The 13,825-nt window shown below is 36.3% G+C and overlaps 1 protein-coding gene across 1 annotated transcript in view; it reads left to right on the top strand.

Moving 5' to 3' along the window:
* The window catches only part of LOC132490968 (multidrug resistance-associated protein 1-like), an 87,165-nt gene that overhangs the window by 56,309 nt on the left and 17,031 nt on the right, over nucleotides 1-13,825 (top strand). The window contains exons 17-19 of the mRNA XM_060099795.1: nucleotides 6,672-6,732; nucleotides 7,181-7,400; nucleotides 13,277-13,431. Of these exons, the coding sequence (XP_059955778.1) occupies nucleotides 6,672-6,732; nucleotides 7,181-7,400; nucleotides 13,277-13,431 (436 nt within the window). The remainder of the gene's footprint in view (nucleotides 1-6,671; nucleotides 6,733-7,180; nucleotides 7,401-13,276; nucleotides 13,432-13,825) is intronic.

Here is a 13,825-nt window from a genome sequence, read left to right as displayed (position 1 = left end):
CATAGGGATTATGGACTAATTAATTACATTTTTTAGCATTTAAAATGCATGCTATAAAAATGATCTGTACATTATGATGGGTACAAAATGTACTTAGTGGTTTCCAAATTTTATACTATAAGTTACATGGTTGTATATAAGTTTTTAAGTGAGATGTATGTGACTTAATTTGGGACACATAGTAACTCTCAGTAATTTCTAGCCAAATTCTACTAGAAGAAATCTACTTGGATTTGTGAGTGTGTGAGATAAGATATACCCCAAATGAATCTGTTTAGAAAAATAGGAGGAAGGAAGGGAAGGAGGGAGGAAAAGAATGATAAGGGAAAGGAAGAGAGAAATAAAAATAATAAAACTTTGACCCTGATTAGATTGTTATATTATACTTCTTTTTCATTTTTGTAAGGAACTAAAATGAACAGTGATTGAAGCAAATTAACCTAATCAGTTATTTGCCCTAATACTCCAACAGTTGCAAAGAGGAGACAAAAAAAAAAAAAGAATAATAGCAAAAAGTGGTTTAAAAAGTAAGTGGCTAGAATTATAGGGAGCTGCCACTGGTCAAAGTTGCTAAAATGGAGAATTGGAATGGATTAGAGAGAAGCAAATACTTCAGGATCCAATAGCTCAGAATTGTGTAGTTTTGACCTTGAGTGAAAGAATGGGCCTTGAATTTTTATTTTTTTTGAAAGGATTGGATATTCCTGTGGTTGTGTGATTATGTGGATGTTGCAGCTTGGAGCTTTGTGTACATACCAGGTTTAGCTGACTGAATAGGTAAATTAAATTATTCCTCTGGATCATAAAGACCTTGGACTGCTTTTCTTCTTTATTGTCTTGGTGTTGTCATCCAGTCTCATGACTTTAATTACCTTTACTCCAAGTTTATATCCCCAGCCCAACCTGTCCTCTGAACCCCAGAGTTGGACCCTCCTCTTTGATGTCTAATCTTCTTAGCTAATGGCAACACTGTTCTTTCAGTTGCTTAGATAAAATATCTTGCAATCACCCTTGACCTCTCTCTTACTCCATATCCAATCCATCATCAAATCCCATTGGCTCTATCTTCAAAATATATCCAAGAATCCAGAATTCAAACACTACTCATCCCTATCACAGCTTCCCTTTGTCCAAATCACTATCATTTCTCCCATGAATTATTATAATTGTCTTCTTACAGGTCTTCCTGCCACCAGCCTTGCCCTGTAGAGTCTGTTTGCAGCATAACATCCAGAGTGGTTTGTTTTACAAATATGAGTCAGATCATGTCATTCTTCTGCCCCAAATCTCCAAAAGATTCACATCTCAGAGTAAAATCCTGAGTCCTCACAATGACCTATAAAGCCTTGGAGGACCTGGACCTGTTTACCTTTCTCAGAACCTCCTAAAGCTCATCTCACTATTCTACTGCAGCAAGACTGACTCTGCTATTCCTGTAAGACTAGGCGTGCGCCTCCCCTGATGCCTTTGCACTTTCCGATCCCACTGCTTAAGGCATATTTCTCCCACATATCCATATGGCTTGCTCGCCCATCTTCTGCAGGTCTTCTGCTCAAATGTCACCTCATCAATGAAGACCTAGTTAGCCACTCTATTTTATACCACAATACTTCTTACCCCTTCCATGCTTTTTCCCTCATAATTTTTACTAATTATCAGTATACTGGAAAATATACTTATTTACTTTTATTTTGTCTTTCTCTTACCTCTAGGTTATAAGCTTTATAAGAGCAGGAATTTTTGTTCACTCTTCTATTGCCATCTACATAACACATTTCAACTAAACACTGAATAACATGTGTTCAGTAAGTATTTTGAATGGGTGAATAAATAGCTAGAGACTGAAAGCACACTCAAGGAACTTTTAATCCATCATTTATTTTATTTTATTTTTCTTACCATTATAACAATAAGTTTCATTTAAATGAGTGTCAGTTTTTAAGGATATTCAAGAAAAGAAAAAAAAAAAAAAAAACCACTGAAACAGACTTTGAAATTTCTGGGCTGTGGGATCTTCAAATCTCTAAATTATAAAGAGAGTTTTCACCTGTGTATAATCTCACCATACACTTAATAAGTAGCTTGCTTTAAGGCTTAAATCTTAAAAATCAATAAGTATTGTTATAAACATAATCATACCCTTTCCTTTGTAATAAATCATTTTTTCTATTTATAAGTCACGGTTAGTCATATCCAAATTGAACCTCTTAAAGTTTTTGTGAACCACTTTTACAAAATTTCTCCTTGAAAAAAGAACCCAAATTCCTATAAACGTTTGTTTACAGAACTGGTTTCTAAACATTTCTCAAGTTCTGGCGGCTCAAACAGAAGCCAGCATGCTGAAACTTACTTCTTCAGTAGAGTACATCAAAAAGATCACCTCAATTCTCCTATGGCACATTCATATCAACAGAACCCAGCATCAAACTTACTTTTTAATGACTGTGATAAAAATGTTATTGGAGGTCCATGGATCCCTGCATACCAATCTTTTCTTGTTTTTAGGCATGGCAATTATATCATTTTTATCTTTTGTTTGAGAGGTCAGAGACCTATTTTCATTTCTCCAAAATATGTGCATCTTTGCCTACTTCCATGTATTTCCTAGTTTATTACTTTCTATACTATTCCTAGTCTAGCTTTCATCTTTTTTTTTTATCTGCTTTACTATTTGGTAAGATATCATTACATGGAGAAAATTTTCCTGACTTTCAAATTAATTTTTTTTAACCTTACCCAATTATTTCCAATTTATGCAGAATTAAGATAGACTAGAGATTGGAAGATACAAACAGACAAGAACTTCACAATGCAGACTCTCTACAGTGGGATGTACTGAGATAGAACAATGAATCTTCCTCATGGAAGGGTTCACAGGGAAACTAACTACCCATCAAGAAGGAAGTGGAAAGGAAGTTGGACCGAATAATGACTGACAGTCCCTCCCTTTGAAACTTAAGAGTTAGAATTACATTATGATGTTAGTTTTGTTTTCAAATGGGGACTAAAATAAGTTGAACTGTTTCAATATTTTGTTTTTCATTTTTTGGTTTAAATGTATATGGTATATATTATTTTATTTCCTTAAATATATATTACTATCTTCCCTGATCAAAATAAACTGGAAATGCTATTTTAGTATCTAGACTGCCCCCTTCTGGCTTTCATGTCAGACTCTATTAATCACTTTAATCCTCCCATACATACTCTATACTTTGCAACTGTATGCTCAGTTCAGGGATAACGGTTTCAGTATGTTAATTTTATATATTTTATACAAAAATATGCAGACTGGTATTATGCCAACTTTCCCAAGGGTTTCTGAAGGACAGAGCAAGACTCATTTTTAAAACTTCTCTACCAGCATAAAAAAATTTGCTCTTTTAAAATTCAAATAAAACCTGCTATTCACAACAAAATGTCCAGGACCAAATGCAGAACTTTTGTGGAAAAAGGATAATTAACATTGTAGTTTGGAAAAACAGTACCCTCCTGTGTAGTGGCCAGTAAATTATTGGTCTTTCTTAGTTATGTCTAATTAGGATGCTTTAATTCCCTTTTAACAGTTGGGTTCATAGCATTTTATATCCAGCTACATTAAGAATTAATTTTTTGGCTTGACACCAATGCTAAATTTGCTTATGCAAACAGAAGCCATGCCAAGGGCTTGAAGGATGATGACAGTAATTAACCCAAATCATATACCAGGAGCTATTCCAATGAAAGTGTCTGTTAAATAGTGTATCTTTTCCTGATGGTAAAGCTGATCCTACAAAGGGCATGCATGTACTGCAACCTCCCACAAAATGTTTCTTGACACTAATGCCAGAGATGGAAAGGGAAGAACTACTGGGCTGATCAAATAGCCATTTCTTATTCTGATAAACGAAATGGGAAATGTGGAGAAATGGGGGCATGTACCTCAGTTTAGAATTTCTAGAGGTCAGTTTGATATTAGATAGATCAAATGACTTAGAATGTAGCATATCTCATGCTCCTATGTCCCTACAAGGGACCATGAGAGATGTGTAAAGAGAATTATCATTACAGCAATAATTAAAGCAGGAAAAATCTGCAGCCAGTATAAATTTTGATTTTGTTAAATAAATCTTAATATAGTAAAATGATAAAATATGATATTGCCATTTGACAAAGTATAATGTTGTAATAGAATAATATTTGAGGTTCATTATATACTGAGTTACAAAGACGATGGGTAAATTTTTTTTAAAAATTAAGACGTTATAGAGCAGCATTTGAATTATGATACCACACATATAGAGAAAAGACTATAACAAGCCTCACCAGCATGTTAGCACCAAATATCTCTGGAATATAGCATTATGAGTATTTTGCTTCTGCTTCTCTTCCTCCTCTGTTTTCTCTCTTCTCTCTCCTCTGTTGTCTTTCCACCTCTTCATGCCATTCTGTATTTTCCAAACATTTCTTCAGTAACACAATTCCAGAGGAATTGACAGCTGCTTAGTGATTGGTTGGAAATGTGTCAATGTTGAGACAGAGGAAGTGTCGTGGCCAGAGAAAGCTTTTGAGGAGGTAGGAAATAACTGGTTTCATGTAGGGTGTGTTTGAGATAGCCAAGCAGAGACGAAGTAGGTGGCAAGTAGGTTTTTTACCCTATGGATCTGGAGCTCAAGGAAGAGACATGGACTTGAGAAATCCATGTGAGAGTCACCCACAAAGATGAAGGTTGTTGAAACTGGGAATGGATGAGAGTGCTCAGAAAAGAGTGTGGAACATAGCAAGGAAATAATGACTAGAATGGAGCCTCAGGAAATATAAACGTTAAAGGAAGACAGAAACTAATGGAGGCCCAGAGAGGTGGGAGAAAACACAAATGTGTGACAGTAGGGAAGTAAAAGGAAATGTCTCTTCAACAAGGGAAAGGTCAATGATGTTAAATGCTATGGAGAGTTTAAGTGAAATAATTTTTAAAGTGTCCCATGAGTACAACAATAAGTATTGCACTTATTTTATCAAGGCCCCGTTGATGGAAACCGTTTCAGCCAGGTGCCAGAAAGTTCGAGGAGAGAAAGGTGGTTTGGCAGAAAAATGTTTGGCTACAGAAAGAAGGCAAGAAGTAGGACAGTAACTGAACATAGAGTTGAGGGTGGAATCATTTTTGTGGTGATGGTATTAATTATAAGATGAGAAAAATGTGGAGTTCTCTGTGGGCTGAAGGGAAGGAGTTGCTAGAAAGGAAGAAGATGAAGATTAGAAAAGAGAGGAAACAATTCAGTGTCTCCTAGATTTGCCTTAAGCTAAGAATCCCTTGCATCATTTGTTTAAAAGACAGATTTCTAGGGGGGAAATCTTAGAATCTGCATTTTTAAAAAACTGTCAAGTGTGTCATCGACAGGAAAGTGTGGAAACGCTATATTTAATAAATGTATTTTGAGAAAATGGGGCAGAATGGGATTCAGCTCATAAGGTTATCCTTAGATCTGAGGAGAAAACTACCTTTGTTTTTTACAGGAGAGAATTAGAAAAGGCTGGGTGGAGATGCAGATAAAAGTAGAAGTGTGGTGACTGACTTCCCTATCTGCTTTGACTTTCTCCATCAAGTAGGACATGGGGGCCCCTTCTGAGAGAGATGCAAGAATTTCTAGGCACTATAAAAACCCAGGTGGAAGGAAGATATTAATTTATGGTGGAGCCAGTTTGCTGGACTCTATGATCTTTTGAAGCAGCACTCCACAGATGGGCAGCAAGTGTGACAAAGGCTAACTTGTCAGTTTTAACGTTGACATTTAATTGGAAGAAAGCTATTAAAGTTCATAATGTCACCACAGTTTGGATGACATGGTAATCATGGAGTACAGGTTGGATAATAAAAGGAATCGAGGCAGGGCCTAGGTTTGCCTGGGGCTGAGAGTTTCCCGGATGTGGGACAGTCAGTGCTAAAACCAGGAATATCCCAGGTAAACCAGGATCGTTAATCATCTTAGGGGGCAAGGATGATAGAAAGTTACATTTGCGAACTGGGTGTCTAGGTAGAATAAAAACCCAATACAGTGAAAGTAACTGAATGTACAACTTAGAAATAGAAAAGGTTATGTTATGGCCAGGGACTGAAGCAATTGGAGTCAAGTTTTCAGAGGTGGATTTGTTCCAGGTAATAAGATTCATGGTTTGCGGTCATGAAAGTTGATGGCCAATGTAGAATGCAGATGGAGGACTCTGGAAGTATGAAGGTCATGAAGGTGAAAAGAGATTGAGTTTAATACAGTTGTTCTTGTCAGCTGTGACATCACCCAGAATGGTGGCAGGATGAAGTGGGACGAATTAGCCTGATGCTAGTCTTCTGATAGGACAGGAGGCGAGTAGATGCGGAGGCACAGATTATGGTAGAGCCAGATGGCATTGTCTTACACAATCTAGGGATTTGGCTCAAGTTTGAAGGATAATTATCTAGAAGAAGCAGTGAAAAAAATCATACAATATGCCCTGGCCCTAAAATATATGGGGTAAAAAAGAATAAACAATCTCCCTTCCAGAAGATTAAAGGAACAATGTTATTATCAAGGCAAGTCAGGTCTCTGTTAATGAAGCAGAAGAGTATGCAACAAAGTGGTTGAGAATGTTTAACTTTTAAAAAAATGTTTAGTTGATCTAAAAACCTAAAAAAAATGTACATCGTCTTGCTTTATCAGGCCCTTATTGGATCAAGGAAAACAGTTCTCAGTGAGAAAAGAAAAGGTCCCTGTTGGTGGGGTAAGCACCAGAATAATTAGTGTTATTTGTTACTAACCACTCAAATATAAATGTTATTAATAAATACCATATGTTTTTCATTGAATTTGAGGAAGGTTGCTATATGATAGTTTGAAGAAATTGAATTAAATGGAACAGGTGGACATTATAGTGGTGTTTAATTAGGATTAAATGTTATTTAGCTATGTATATTCTGGTTTACTAATAATAGTAACTAACATTATTTCAACTTTATTTTTAAGTGCTCAGGACTGTGCAGGCACTTTGCTTGTACTTATAAGATGGCTACTAGTATTACTCCAATTTATAGATGAGTAATCTGAGGATTAGAGTAGTTAGTAACTTGGACCAAGATCATAAAGCTTAGGATATGTCAGAGCAGGATTTAAATCTAGCTTGTGTGACTTTTAAGTACAATAACATTTTTTTTAAACAACTTTGCTTTTAGGTGAAGTTCTCAATCATTCTGAAGTACCTCCAAGCCTTCGGCTGGCTCTGGGTATGGCTGAATGTGGCCACTTACCTGGGGCAGAATTTGGTGGGAATTGGACAGAATCTATGGCTTAGTGCCTGGGCAAAAGAAGCAAAGCACATGAACGATTTCACAGAATGGAAGCGAATAAGAAGCAATAAACTTAACATCTATGGATTATTGGGATTAATGCAAGGTTAAACAAAAAGTCTAGCTGCCTTTCTTTTCTCTTTCTAACCTAACTGATTCAGATGCAAACATAGGGCATTGTTTTACTTTTTAAAAATCTATGTCATAATATTCAAATACTTTGGGATAAGTCAAATGCCTGTTTTTAATTCACCATATTTGCAAGAGTAAACAAAAACTTGTATGTGTCAACTACATGGCCCACACTGAATATTATCAATTTGTCTCACTTAATCTTGACAATAAGTATTTAGAAAGGTGTCATTATCCCCATTTTACAGCTGAGGAAACTGAGTCTCATATGTTAAGTCAGTCAGGACTCAGAAGTCTTGAATACCTGGCTGTCCACTGTATGTGTGAGGCTTGTGACTGATGTGAAGATCAGTAAGTGAGTCTTAAAAACTGCATTGTAAGTAAAGCTTAAAAGTGCATTGCAAGTAATATTCGTGTAAAAGTAGTAAAAGAAAACACTGTGAGGATTTAGAGCAGGGGAAAGCCATATTTGGTTGAGAGATTAAGGTAATTTCCAAGGCATAGTTGGCATTTGAGGTGACACTAAAAAGATGGATGGAATTTTGTCAGGGATCACAGAGGACAAAAGCTGATAGATGCAGAGAAAGATGTGAATAAAGACAGATGGGGAAGGTGAGGAGGATATAGGCATAGGTGAGGATGCCAGTCTGAGTAGTCTTTAGGTTATTGATAGGGCAGTAGGGGAACTAGAAACGGAAAGGTAGTTTGGAGATGATAGTTGGAAAGGCAAGTAGAAAACTTTGAGAATTGGGGAAAAAGAAGTAACAGAATTTGGAGTTATTTTTCAGAATAAGAATAAATTTTCAGTGATGAAAAAAGATGGATTTTTATTGGTGGGACTAAAGTCGGAGACCAGGGAGAAGTTGGGGTTGGTAGGGAAAAAATAATCAAGGATCTTCAGGAGTCTAGATGGGAGATAATCTAGTACAAAAAGATCTCTTATCTGATGCATCTCCTTGTCACCCAAAGCATCTAGACTAGTGCTAACCAATGGGTAGGGAATGAAATAAGATTTGAATAAAGTATGAATGGAGGAAGGGTCAGAGAGCTGCAGTGGGACTGGAGAAAAGGGATGGATAGGAAAGACACTGCAGTGAAAACATATGTAAGAATTGCTGATTTGTGGGTAGGAAGAGAACATCACTCATGATTTTGAAGTTTGGGTAATTGAGAGAACAATGAAGACAAAAATAAAGAAACCAGGGATGAGGGAAGTCAGTTGGTAGAGCAGAGAAATGATTAATTCAATTTGGAGCACATTTAATGGGAAGTGTGGATACATATTTTTCTGCTGTTTTTTTTTCTCCCCAGTAGCAGAATAGATACACATTGTCCTTCAAAGAAGTTAGGTGATTTGAAAGAGTAAGAAGAAAGACACTCAAAAGTATAGTACTCAAAAGTGTAGAACAATTAAAGGGAAGATATTTTTAATTGATTAATTAATTAACTTTTGGCTGCATTGGGTCTTCGTTGCTGTGCGCAGGCTTTCTCTAGTTGCGGTGAGCAGGGGCTACTCTTTGTTGCGGTGCGCGGGCTTCTCATTGTGGTGGCTTCTCTTATTGTGGGGCACGGCCTTTAGGCACGAGGGCTTCAGTAGCTGTGGCACGCGGACTCAGCAGTCGTGGCTTGTGGGCTCTAGAGCGCAGGCTCAGTAGTTGCGGCACACGGGCTCAGCCGCTCCTCGGCATGTGGGATCTTCCCGGACCAGGGGTCGAATCCGTGTCCCCTGCATTGGCAGGCAGATTTTTAACCACTGCACCACCAGGGAAACCCAAGGGAAGATTTTTTAAATAGACAATTTTTTATGTGTTTATAAGAAGAAAGGAAGACAAAGTGAAGGAGATTGATAAATTCGAATAAGAAATAACAAAGCCATCTATGTGGAAGTCTTGCTATCTAGGGATATGCATAAGGGAAAACAGAGATGCATGCTTTTGGTCACAGAAAATGAAGATAACATTTAAAAATTTGTGATTTAGTGCCTTGCTTCTGTTTTCTGCTCTCCTATCTTATTTTTATTGTGTGACCATAGTACTTATAAGTATCTCCATCAGAAAGTAAGCAAATATTGTGAGACAATTTTATATTTGTTTTGTCATTCTGTTAACAACATTCATTGAGGAAAGAGTTGTTATGTTAACAACTAAAATGAGATACAAGGACTTAGAATATGTTTGGTTTTGAGTCAGTGGATCAAGTTTTTTGGCTTGTGGTTTGCAACTCGAGGAAAAAGTAGGTATAGACATCTAGAATGCTGAGCAGCAAAAGAAATGTCCCATATACATCTCTATATCTATGTCTGCCACACATATATAGGAGGGTTAAGCTCTTACCAATCCAGTGAGCTCATGTTACAGTTTTAAGGGAGACTCAATATCCTTCGGAGAATATTTTAAGTGAGCAAATACTGTTTTTCCTATATTAGACAAGGTATACAAGTTTAGTGTTCAAAATTTTACTTGTGTAAAGTCTTACTTTTAATTAACTATCAGTAGGTATAGAAAGTATTTTGTAGTAAAGGTAACAGATTATGCAGAGTTTAATCAAAAAGATTTTTTCCTGATTGGATTTTTGTTTTTTGCATTTAAAAACACTTAAATGTTTGACTTGTTATTAAATACAGTTATAAATTATTTCTTAAGAGATGAAAATATATAATTTCTGATTTTTTTAGTAGTCTGCAGCTGTGTCCTATGGAACCTGGTTCAATCAAGAGCAGGCTGTATTCACTGACATCATCAAAGCTCACAGTATTTTTTGAGCTTTAAAACATAAATAGCACTTTCACATGTTAATACCAGAGGCAATGAATAATATAGAAGGCTAACATTCAAAGAAAACTGGAGTACTGAAGCAGAAAACATTGCATCTATATTTTATAACAATAATAAAGATCTTACCTTATCTTCTGAAAAAGAAATAGCCCTGAACATTTTATTCCTGGTTCCCAGCTATTTCCTTTAGAATCTCTAGGGCACTCTGAACATCCTTAATCTATTGTGTTTTATGCCCCCTTGTTAGGAACTTCCTTTTCCATCCCAATGTGTAAAATATAGGAGGCTTATTTTCAAAGTGCAATGTTTAAGGAGTACACTAGTCTAAGATGAGTGAGTGGATCATTTACTTACCTCACAAAATTCCACAGAAATGACAGTGGATAAATATAAAAGTAAAGGGTTCAGGGGATTTCAGAGTGATAAATGTCTACATAAGCGATTATACTGATAATCAAAGGTAGAAGAACCTGTAACCAGGAACAGATACTAGATGAAGCTGTAAAAGAATAAGGAGCGGTTCAGTCTAGCTGTGGAGGAGCTCAGGTACAGAGAGTAGGATTGAGTAGCGTCGAAATAATCAAAGTGATTCACTAGAACATTGTTCTCCTGTTACCAACTGGCACAGTAGTAGTACAGTGAAAACTAGGAAGCTGACGTTTAAAAAGGAAATTAGGGTTACTAGTGTGTGTGACATACATAGAAGAAAGCCTCCTTATGTGGCTTTTGGAGAAGTTCCAGCCTACATGTCTATATCACCATATGAGATTTCCAGTGTCACACCCACTCAAGTGGAATTTCCATTCAGAGGAGATTGGGGGAAATTAATGTGTACACAGTCAGAAGAAAGCCACACTAGGTACCTCTTAATTCACCATGTCTTTATCTTGCATGTTTTAACTGATAATGATGGATGGTCGTGCATTTTAATCAAGTGAGCAGTATAGATAAGAGCCACCAAATAGAGCAGTGGAGCCCAGAAGTAAAATAGTCATATTTGATATGTAAGAGAAGCTTAAAATTAGTATCTTCAGATATTCAAAAGCAGAGGCAAAGCAAGAGCAGAATGTGCTTAAATAAGTTCAATAATAAGAACAAGAAAGTTCTTTAAAAATTTAAAGAACTTAAAAAGATTGTACAAGTGTGAGAAGATAAATCGGAAGAAATTGTCCCAGATGTACAACATCCAAAACATAGATGGCAAATGATAAATAAGAAAAAATTAGAGGAATAATCCAAGATGTGCAACATCCATACAATAAGACACAGTAAATGCAGATGGAAATGATCAAATGCATAATATTTAACAACATTTTCTGTAACTGAAGAATACTAAAGCCTGTTCCCACAAAAATTTCCAGTTTAGAGCAGAAATACAGAGGGTTCCAAGAGAGTAGTTTATGTTGCAGGATGAGGGAGTGAAATAGGATGAAAGAAATAACAGACTATCTGCTGAATTTAAACATATTCCAAAGAGATTTGCTGACTATTGAATTGTTTGGTAATAGATTAGTGCTTCTTGCATAGAAAAATAGTGGTACAAGCATTATAAATTTACTGAACTTCATGAACATTATGTTTAGTAGTAATGTAAACACTGAATATTTGAGAACAAAAGGGCAACAACCTATTTTTGGAAGGGCTAGAAGAAAGTATGGGGAGTGAGGTAGGAAAATAATAGAAAGTATTTAAGAGTAAGAAATTATTAAAGAGCAATGTGTGATGTTATTTAAAATATAAAGGAACTAGCTAAAAGAATTTGAGGTGGACAGGGTTAACTATTTTTGTTTTGTTTTGTTTTAAACATTATACCTACAATGGAGCAAGAATCCTGTTGGCAACACACTTTTACTAACAATTTTGTATAGTAGAGATCAGCGGTGCAATTATGTATCCCAGAAGACTCAAGAGCAAATGGCTTAAATAACATGGAAATTTATTGATGCCTCAAATGGAAAAGTCCAGGCACAAGTTTTTAAACACACTTGAGCCAGGGTCTCAAACGAAGTGTCCACCATGCTTTCTCAGTTCTGCTCGTTTTCCTCTTTTCTTGAGGCATTCTCAGGCCTCACATGGTGATGAAAATGTTCTCTTTCAAAGAACCTCTTTCCATAGAAATCCATGAAATTACTCTCCTTGAAACAATTTGAGTCACATATCCACCCTTGAGCCAATCATTGTAACCAAGAATTTCTTCCTCCACCCCTAAAAGTTCCCCAGTTTGGGGATTCTTTGTCCTTTCATTTCTTCTTACGCACCTGGATAGTTCTTTTCTGAGCTTGTCTCTTTCTTGTTATATTTTTGTCAAACACAGCTACCAATAGTCAATAGATACTATTAACTGTGTTTTAACCTATTCCACTGAAGCTACATGTTTATCATTTATATTTTCTAATTTTTAGTTTTTTCAAGAACCTTCTCACCAACCAAACTGTAATAGCTTGACAGACCAAAAATAGTTTATTCATGACATACCACTTGTCCACTGTAGGTCAGGAAAGGGCCTCTTCTGATTCTAGGGCCCAAGTTGAAGAAGCAATCCAACCACTATTTTAAATGTTGGCAGGCACTGTGTAAAGGGAATAGGAGCTTTAGCAAGTCTGACACCTGGAAGTATCATGTGAAGTATCTCAACTTACTGTTCAGAACTATTCATTTGATTCCATCAATCACATGGAGGTCAGAAAGTGCAATTCTAACCATGGACCTAGAAGCTAGGAGAACTGAAATTATTTGTCTAGCAGCACCACTGACTACCACATTGTCTTTCAGGACATCATAACGTTAATAGGTTGCTAAAATTCTGTCAACCCGGTTGATCTCTTATCTTTAGAGCATTTCTCTAGAACCTATGCTCATGAATAAGGAGAGCCCTGCTCTGATAGCGCACCAGAGTGTCCATATTTATTTTCCATGCACCATATGCATTTACACTTAGTTTGGTCCACAGTGATACATTTTTAAGTTTGATATTTGAGTTTTCCATTAAAAATAAATGCTATTACAAGCAATCTTTTGAGAGTTAAAATTCAGAGTTTAAGCGGTTAATATGTCACAGATAACAATTTGTGTTTAGGTCTCTTTGTTTGCTCGGGAGCTTATGTACTCACCAGAGGATCCTTGGCTGCCTCTCGAACTTTGCATGCTCAACTGTTGGATAATGTGCTGCATCTGCCACTCCAGTTCTTTGAAACCAATCCCATAGGCCAGATCATCAATCGATTCACCAAGGTAAGTAAGCCATACCTTATTAAATAGCATACGTATAAATGATCCACATTTAGTACCTTATTATCTCATTTGTAAAAAATATCATTCTAAAAAGATGAGATTACGTTTAGGGTAGATTTCATTGTTATTTTATTTCTAATTCTTGAGACATTTATAATTGATGTATAGCAGAGTCACATCTTACACACATACTTAAAATAACCCTTAAAAATTGCTGAAAGAATCCAAGAAGTACATGTGCTCTGGTGTCTACAACTCCAATTCTTACACACATTTAGTTTGAGAATCAGTGGTTCATGCTGAGGAGGGGGAGAAATGTAAGTCTATATCGACATATCCAGATTTTAAGCATTCTGCCTTTAAAAGAGCTATCAACACACTAATGGCAACTGGG

Source organism: Mesoplodon densirostris, chromosome 5, assembly GCF_025265405.1.
Source record: "Mesoplodon densirostris isolate mMesDen1 chromosome 5, mMesDen1 primary haplotype, whole genome shotgun sequence".
Taxonomy (NCBI): Eukaryota; Metazoa; Chordata; class Mammalia; order Artiodactyla; family Ziphiidae; genus Mesoplodon; species Mesoplodon densirostris.
This window is presented reverse-complemented; position numbering and strand designations above follow the sequence as displayed.